At 34.4% G+C, this 10,078-nt stretch overlaps 1 protein-coding gene across 1 annotated transcript; it reads right to left on the bottom strand.

Moving 5' to 3' along the window:
• Positions 1–1,813: 1,813 nt before the first annotated feature.
• Positions 1,814–6,172, bottom strand: LOC122013997. The gene is made up of 8 exons (XM_042570196.1): positions 5,768–6,172; positions 4,182–4,391; positions 3,996–4,088; positions 3,780–3,896; positions 3,266–3,703; positions 2,934–3,188; positions 2,601–2,845; positions 1,814–1,856 (listed from the first exon to the last, which is right to left on the bottom strand). The coding sequence occupies exons 1-8, from the start codon at positions 6,170–6,172 to the stop codon at positions 1,814–1,816; spliced, it is 1,806 nt and encodes a 601-aa protein (XP_042426130.1).
• Positions 6,173–10,078: the final 3,906 nt, after the last annotated feature.

Raw genomic sequence — 10,078 nt, 5'->3', positions numbered from 1 at the left:
CTTTTTAGCCAACGACATCGGTTTGACAACGGTTAAAAACCGTTGTCTTTTTAGGCAACGATGTTAAATAACATCAGTTTGTCACTATTGTCTTTTAACGCCATTGACAACAGTTTGACATATTTAAACTGATGTCTTTGGGTACAATATACAACATTTTGACAATAAATAAAAAACTTATTAATCTTTTCCTACTCAATGGTTTATAAAAAACATCCAGTGCAAATTTCATTGCTAAAAAACCTACATAATCAATATTTACAATGCAAATATTCCAACATTCAAACATCACAAAAGTACCAAACATCAACATTCAAACATCACAAAAGTTTACACAGCCAAAAGTTTATATATATCACACATATAGTCCAAAATATCATGTTTTGTTGGAGCACGTCTTCTCTACCTGTGCATCTTCTAAACTGCAGCCTTTTCTGGTTTCTCCTCCCTCCTAGCTTCTCTTTTCTTCTCCTTTCACAGAAACTGCAGCATAAGATTGCAAGTTAATTCATTTCCCAGGAGTAAATGGCATAAAAAATGGATCTCTTGGAAATTTCACACGTACCAGACCTTATTACAGTTTTACAAAAACTCAGAGTAGTATGTCTTAAAAGACCAGCTATATGGCTTTACAAGTAACTCTTAAGTATGGTAAACCAAACCTATCAACTTTACATATACCCAAAAAAATTCTATCCAATTTGAAGCATATAGAATCTAGCTAAATTCACAGAGCAAGCAATGGCTTAGAGCAACAACCAGATTCTGGTTCTATCATCGAGCATCAAAAAAGCATTATAGAATCTAGCTAAATTAGACATGAAAAATCAAGTTCCAACTTATTTCCGGAGCATACAAAATCACAAATACAAACAAGGGCTGAAGCAACAAAGCAGCACACAGAGAATTAAACAAACAAGCTTTACTAATTTAAATTCACAGAGCAAGCAAATTGATCAACCCACAATTATCATAAGGATCTACTCTCTTGATACTCAAATAGACTCAGTAAATGGCCTAACTTCTAGCACGAATCAAAATTCCTAACTATATTAGCATTTTCCCCAATTCATATTCGAATAAAATTCTCCGACAATCATGCAAAAGCATAGAGATGGTTTATTTAGTTTTTACACGGAATAGAGAGTAGAAAAGAGCAATCCAAACTTCCGACAACATCATAGAGGATACCGCTAATTAGATCATGGAAATCACATAGATAGAACTAGTAAAGAACATAAAAGCCCAAGATTTAACGATGAGACTGAGGGATTTAACAAAGGACCTGCATCTAACCATGTATCAAACCAGAAATTAATATGATCTTCACCTAAACGCCATCTAATCTGCTCTTCTGCTACGTTTCTCATCTGTAACGTCCTGTGCAGTTTTGTGAACTCATGTGTGCAGTTTAGTCATGCCGATTGGATTTGGTAAATGGACTCAGAGACAGATATCTCCAAATCAAGTGCAATCAAGTATAAGCAGCATGTATTCAATTTAACTGAATATTATTATTGTCAAATGCAATAAGATGAACTCATGTATATACCTATTCATAAATATGATCTTGTATGTATTCTGCTATCTCAGAGCGCACTTCATCAATTTCTTCTTGAGAGTACTCCGCTTTTGTGAACTGTGAACACACATAAATTATATGATCTTAAAGAACAAAATATAATTAATTGGAAAAAAATAATAACTAAATAACTTCTAATTATTTGAGATGATAAAGATAATATTACTATCGATGGTAGTGTATCCTCCTCGATCATTGCATTTTCTTCAGTAATTTGCCTCATAAATCTCATCACGTAATAACCACATTGTTTCGCATCTGGCTGCCTAGGAACCTACGTTAAAGGAAATTGATATTGTTAATGATAAATATACACATACCTTGATTGATTGAAATAGAAGTACCCATACCTTGATTACTTCCCATTGTACATGCTTTCTTCCTTTCCTTCCATTGTTCGAATTAAACAATCTTAACGCCCTTCATATATACATTCAACATAGTTGATATATAAGTGTTTTATGACTAAATTAAATACATAATAAAAAGCATATATAAACTCACATTTCCACAACATATTTCCAATCTTCATCACGAATGCGATGACTTAAAGAATCCAACAAGTAAACAATCTCCTTATGAGGTTTAATGACAGTCAAATTCCAATGGAAACTACACACAAATACAAAATTAGTGCATACAATTCACTAAAATAATCAATTGAAAATGATATTAAAGATGTTCATTACCCATTGCAACTTGGCACCAAAACTAATTGATTAATTGATGCACCACTCATCCTATCTGCTAAGAAACTTGCCCTCTGGTTCAACCGTTCAGTTTTACCTATTTTGTCTTGTGTGGTTTTTTGAAAGTTTGGGATGCTATGCGGATTTACAAATCTGAATTTATCAATCTTATTTTCTTTTACCAACTTTTTATAAAGATGCCTGCCATTTGAAATAAAAAAAATCAGAACTATATTAGATATTAAATACTGATCTAATAAAGTATGTGCTTCTTATATACTAAATTTAAAAAAGAACAAACAATACTACAAGGTAATTCGAAGACTTACCATATGTAAACAACCACACAATTTCCTGAAATTGGCTCCAAGTGATACAAAGCACTAATGTCCTCAAGATGCAAGTTCAGTTCATAATCATCTTGAAATACCTCATGATCTAAAGCAATTGACAATTTCCTTCCATTCTCAAGAGCACGCTTACAATAACAATACACCACGCGCAATGATCTTGGCACACTTGATAACAAAGTCTGGTTATTTTCTACATGTGCTGTTTTCTTCATTTGACGCTTCTAATAATTGTAATTGTAAACTTTTTAGATAGGTGCAATACTAAATAGTTTCACAGATATTTACTTTGAAATATTATCTTAGATGTACCTTTTGTCGTAGCATCAGCAGGTGTTTTGGCCAAGCCACATGGGTTCCAACAGCATCACCAATAGTTTCACATTCATTGGGAATCGGAACTGGCAAACATGCTGATTTCTGCATTGCTTCATCGATGGATACACGCATACAATTCTTGGGTAACGGAACACCATGGAGAGAGTGATTAACTCCAATGACCTCAACAACTGTACCATATGCAACAATGTCTGTGCTAGAATCCAATGTCAAAATAACTGATTTACCCTAAAAGATAAATAGTTGTGTCATTGAATTATACTAACTCTTTATTTTAATAATAAATATAACCACAACTTATATACCTGTAAAGCAACTTCTTTATCCACAACTTGCATTTCGACATCATTGAACTCTTCATGACTGGGGAAAGTCTTATCGGTGTTCAGTTTATTGTCATTTTGCTGAGGTAACTTTACCGAGCAACTTCCTTTGTCATCAATGTCACTGCCCCATGCACCCTTTTTGTAGACAATTGCTTCAAGGTTTTGAATGCGTGTATCTTGGTCTTGAATTAATTTTCTAGCCTCCACCAACTCTCTCTTTTGCTCAATCAGTAGCTCTCTATCAACATGGTCAGTCTTCCATCTACTACCATTAAAGAACAATGATGGAGTGATATGACCTCCAACAGCCCTCACACGTCCACTATGTTCTCTTGAATTGAGTGCTTTCGTAAGAATATCTTCTTTTGTCCCATTAATTTCGAGTGTACCCTCACGCTTCTGTTGTATATAATCATCCTGTCATCCAAATAAAAAAATTACTTTAAAAGTTTCATTGAAATACAATAATTGATTTTTACTCATAGCTTCTCACAATCTTGTCTATTGTTTGTTTCAACTCTTGGCCATCAAATTTCCCTTCTTTATTAACCCTTCCTTTCTTCCAAATAATAGCTCTATTGATTTCATCATCGTCACATAATTCATTTGCCTAAGAACAAGAATAATTGAATGATATATGTTAAATAAGAATGATTATTAAATGCTAAACAAAACCGTTATACGAATTTTATAAGCAAAATATACTTACTATTTCTTCAGCATATCGTGCATATCCTTTACGAGCAAGGCGATGGGGGTATATGTTCTTCTTTCTTTTCTCCTTCTGTTGTTCACTTAGTTTCTAGTCAAGTGAAACATTCCACATATCAAATTTACTAATTCATCATTTACCTTAATATCTACTTATTTTGAAAGAACAAAAGACTAAACTTACAATAAAGTCATCAGACATGCGAGTCCTGACAAAAGAAATCCAATCATCTCTTGCAAGACCATAGCCGCTAGGTGGTTCATCCAACTCTTCGAGTTTGTCAAGCTTCTTCGAAATGAATGTCTGAGTGAGATGGGATTTAAACTGACGCCACTTATTACTTGCTGAATTCAAACATCCCTTCTTCCAACTTGGGGGAACATCATATGTCAGCTATAAAACACAATTGGGAATACAATAAACTGATTAGTACCTATATTCATCATTGACACCATAAGCAAACACAATTTCTGGAAATTATTCTAGCATTGAAACAACACACACATACATTAAGTTTAAGGCATTCTCATCATTGAGTGTTTTGGAGATCTGAAATTACCAAAACAAAGCTAATGCAGGAGTGCTCGTGGCTTTTGATTTGCCCTATTTGTTTATTAGTTTAATTGTGGATCTATTTTCAATCTGGATGATTTAGTTAACGATAGAGTCTCAGCGCTGTTAACATCGTTCGCCTTATTATAGGCAAGTAGTAACTCGCATGGATGTATCCACTTCCGAATATGATGAAACTAATGCCTTAAAATAGGAGGTTATTATACACCCATAATAATTTGGTTGACAGTAGGGTTGTAATATCTAAAACAGAAAACATTTGATATTCAAGTTATTAGATGGATGGAAGCTTTGGATTGTAGTAGACAACCACAAACAATGAGATATACAACCATTTCTCTTGTATTTGTATAGTTTTGTTAGGAAGATTGAGCTTTAGTATTTAACATGTCTAGAGCCTTAAGTTCAGTTGTTGTGCTATTGCACATATTGGATATTTGTGTATATCAGATATAAAATCATGCCCTTAACATTTTGTTTGAAGAATCAAGTGCAAGTAAAGACATATACAAACAGCACTAGCTTTGGACACTGATATGACAGACAAATGGATTTGTTCTTGATTTCGTACAATTAACCTAGGACAATGTTAGGATCCTTTGAGGATTGTTGGTTACTTATAATCCTAAGTTTTCTAGTTGGAGCAACATTCGTTTTGAAATTGTTTGATGATTGGCAGTTGGTAATCAGGTCTTACAATGTTTGTAGATTTGGTAATTTCTTGTTGAGACACTGGACGACAATGCAATCCTGGTTTTCTCTTTGCTTTACAATTGTTTCAATGCTAATGCAGAAACAAAGCTACCAGAACTAAGTACAAATGAAAACCCCACTGATATAGAAAAAGAACCTACTGAGGGATCTAAAACTGAAATGGAACAAGGAGAATCACGAACAACAGAAGAACAACCTACTGAAACATACGAAGCTGAAAGAAAGGAAGCAGAACCTTGTGAAATTTAAGAACCTTCAACTGAACTATCTAAACCTGAGCAAATGCAGCAGAGCAACTTGAAATAGAAAACCAATCTTTAACTTGTATATATAAAAATCATACTGTTGAATGCTGGAGTAGCAAGAACAGCAGGCAATTCATACTGTTTTACTATCTTTAACTCATCTTTTCATGCATGCCATGATATGACAAATAAAATTTGCAACATGATAATTGACCAGAATTTCTTTAACTTACTTACATTAACTGATTCCCATATCAATTCTTTAACTTCATTTGGAACTTGTTTCCACGTCTTGTAAGATATCTTGACCTTTTCTCGAGCAAGCAAGCCAATGTAACTTTGCATTGCAATAGCAGCTCCTCCTACTGGCTGTCCAAGTTTATTAAATCTTACCTCATTTCGAATTCCTTGAACCCTTTGTTTAGTAAGCTTATCCAGATGGGTACGACCTCTAGATGTTCTTGTTGTTTCAGTGTCTGTAGATTCCAGCATTGTCTCAACCTGTAAACTGTTGTTAGTGGATGTAGATGCAATTTTTCCTTTGCCCTTCCCAATCGTTGCAGGTTGTCCTTTTCTCTTGCTTGAAGCATGAATTGTGTCATCACCATCAGATTTGATTTTAAGCTTTCCAAAGGATGCCATAGATCTCAAATTTAATCTATTGATAAAAAAGTGAAACAACATATCAATATTTAAAAAAAATACACAATAAGAAATTCACCTACAAAAGAAAATCAACATACATAGATAAAAATTTGAAATACCATCATGTGCACAAAATCATATTCAAAAACAAGATACATATCAATATTGTCTACAAACATATCTTCAAAAAAAAACTATAATTGGTTAAACATTTTCAACCCAAGTGCCATCACAATCTTCACGAAGGCATTGGGGTTCATTGTCATCTACTCCGTAAGCATCCATTGATGGTAACTCTCTGGTAAAAGATTGATAGTGGACTATAGTGTCTTCCAATTCATCCCCATTTGCATATTCAAATGACTCTCTAGTAGGAGTTGCAAGTACAATACTCCATACAGGATCTTCAGGATCTTCAATATAAAATACTTGCTTCGCTTGACTTCCCAAGATAAAAGAATCTGATTTGAATCCAATTCGTTTCAAATTTACCAATGTGAAACCAAGATCATCTACTTTTATACCATTATTATTCTCCACCCAATTACATTTGAACATTGGAATTTGAAATTTGTGGTAATCAAGTAACCATATTTCTTCAATAACTCCATAAAAAATCATGTCCGACACAATTGGATTTTTATCCTTTGCACTGGCAACTTGCATTGTCTTTGCGACTAAGCTTACTCCAGAATTTTGAGCAACTCGTACATCATCACGTTCTTTCGTAGCATAAGTAATCCCATCAATCAAATAACTAGAATACTTTAACACTTTCTTGCTAGGTCCACGTGCTATCCACTTTAATCTTTCAGATATTTGAAGGGTCGAATGGTCAACCGCACGTTCAACCTATAGTTAACAATATAATAAAATTTAAATTTTTGTGTAAGATACCAAGAGTTGTATGTATGCTAATACATAGTAGTTTTGGAACGTACAATATCATGCAACCAGTTAATAAATGTTCGGTTATGCTCATCTTGTAGCCACTTTTTGGACTTAGCTTTTTGAGGAAATCTTGCTCTCAACTCCACCATGTGTGCCCTAATAGAATTATTTTAAATAAATAAACCAATAGAATGAATTCAAATTGCATAAAAGTATTGATAAGTTAGAGAACATACTCGATATAAGGATCAATCTCATCATCATTCGTCAATATGTAACGATGTGCTTGTTGCAACTCATCATGCCTAGCGGAGTGCACTATTGCACCCGATAAAGGCTTAGTACGTTCTACTTTGTGATGACTTGATGGTATCCCAATTGTGTGGACATTAGATAGATAGTCTGAGCAAAATTCGACAGCCTCTTCAGCAATATAACATTCGGCTATACACCCTTCAGGCCGATTGTGATTGCGCACATAACCTTTCAAAATCTTCATGTATCTTTCAAATGGGTACATGTGTCTATACCAAACGGGTCCGCACAATTTGACCTCTCGCACGAGATGAACAGTTAAATGAATCATTATATCAAAAAATGAAGGAGGGAAATACTTTTCAAGCAAACACAATATCATTACAATCTCTCTTTGCAAGTCATCCATCTTTAAAACGTCTATTACTTTACTATATAACGCATTGAAGAAGAAACACAACCGAGTGATAGTATCTCTGACATGTTTTGGCAAGACACCACGAATAACCACTGGAAGTAATTGTTGCATTAAAGTGTGATAGTCATGTGACTTAAGGCCAACAAGTTTCAAATCCTTCATCAACACAAGGTTTTTAACATTAGATGAGTAACCTTCAGGGACCTTTATTCCTGACAAAGAATTACAAATACTTCTTTTCTCAGCTTTACTTAGAGTGTAACAGGCAGCTGGCAGAAACGTTCTTTTCTCCCCAATCCTTGGTGCCAGTTCAGTTCTTAAATTCATTTCCATAAGGTCTAATCTTGCTGCGACTCCATCCTTTGTTTTTCCTGGAATGTCAAATAATGTACCGATGAGACTTTCACAGACATTTTTTTCAATGTGCATCACATCAAGAACATGTCGAACATGTAGCTCTTTCCAATATTCAAGTTCAAAGAATATTGATTTCTTTTTCCAACATGTTTCTCCATCATTCCTCTTTGATGATAGCTTTCCGCTGATTTTTCCCAACTGATAATTATTTCTTTCAACTCTTTCCAAAACTTCATGGCCACTCAATGGCTTTGGTGCAAGGTTAAATTCTTGGTTTCCATTAAATGCCTTCTTTTGCCTTCGATAAGGATGACATAAAGGTAGAAACCTTCTATGGCCTGTATATGACATTTTTCTACAATGCTTCAACCTTGTTGAATAAGTTTTTTCTGCACAAATAGGGCATGCATGATATCCCTTCACAACACATCCTGACATGTTCCCATATGCAGGAAAATCATTGATTGTCCATAGCAGAACAGCTTTAAGAGAGAAACTTTCTTCTCGATATGCATCATATGTTTCGACACCTTTATCCCATAAACATTTTAAATCATCAATCAGAGGTGCTAAGTAAACATCAATATCATTTCCTGGTTGTCTAGGACCAGATATCAACAAAGTGAGCATAATAAATTTTCTCTTCATACACAACCATGGTGGAAGGTTGTATGTGATCATTAAAACTGGCCAACAACTATATGTAGACCTCAACAAACTGTGGGGATTAATCCCGTCTGCTGATATAGCCAATCTCAGATTTCTGGGCTCAGAAGCAAAATCAGGCCACATGCGATCAACTAATTTCCAAGAAGGTGCGTCAGCTGGATGACGTAAGTATCCATCATGAATTCTTTTATCAGTATGCCAGGTTAACTCCTTGGATATCGCCTTATTCCAAAACATTCTTTGAAATCTTGGCATGGGTGGGAAATACCACAAGACCTTTGCAGGAACTCCTTCTTTTATCTTGGATTTGTTGCTCAACTTCCACCTTGATGTCCCGCAAGTAGGGCAATTGGCAAAATCTTCATACTCCTTCCGGTATAAGATACAATCATTAGGACAAGCATGAATTTTCACGTAATCCATCCCTAATGCACGTAAGCTTTTCTTTGCCTCATACAAAGATAAGGGTAATTCATTGTCATCTGGAAGCATTTCTCCTAACAAAATAAGTAAATCGGTAAAACTTTTATCACTCCAACTATATTTTGCCTTCAAGTTAAATAATTTCACAACTGCAGATAACTTTGTGAATTTTGTGCATCCAGGATATAAACATTTTTCGGCATCTTCAAGTAGCTTATTGAACTCGCTTGGATTCTCAACATAACTATCATATACAGCTTGCACCATATCTATAGGCTCCTCGGCAAAATATTTGTATTCATCTTGCCCCACGCGATCATTACTGTTCATTGAGTTTTCTGTCATAGTTCTTTCCCCATGCCATATCCATGTATGATATGTCAAATCTATACCATTACAATACAAATGTGCCCTTATAGTTTCAACATTTTTCTTCTTTATGTTACCACATCTTGCACATGGGCAAGGTATTGCATTAGGATCGTTAGCGTTTTCCAGTGCAAATTGCAAGAAAGACTCTACTCCAATATCATATTCACTAGATAGTCTATCCTTTGACATCCATTCTTTGTCCATTCTTGTTATAAGTACTAATCAGCTAGAAATGAGATAACACCTACCTTCAAAACAATTGTACAGTATACAACAAGATCTTAACACAATGAACAAGAAACATAAGATATTCTTAGCATACAATCTATACAATCAAGTAACTAAATTATTAAAATAAGTGAATCTGCTAATAAGAGAAAAACTATCTATGGATGTGAAGAAAGGGAAGGGTTTAGTGCAAAAACGTGAAGGGTTCAAAACCACCTTAGATGAAAAAATATTTGAAATAAACTATAATGTGAACTCTAGCTCAAAGATAGGACTATTAATGAATACCA

The sequence above is a fragment of the Zingiber officinale genome, chromosome 8B (assembly GCF_018446385.1).
Source record: "Zingiber officinale cultivar Zhangliang chromosome 8B, Zo_v1.1, whole genome shotgun sequence".
Taxonomy (NCBI): Eukaryota; Viridiplantae; Streptophyta; class Magnoliopsida; order Zingiberales; family Zingiberaceae; genus Zingiber; species Zingiber officinale.
Note: the sequence above shows the minus strand (reverse complement) of the source record. Positions and strands in the feature narration are given on the sequence as shown.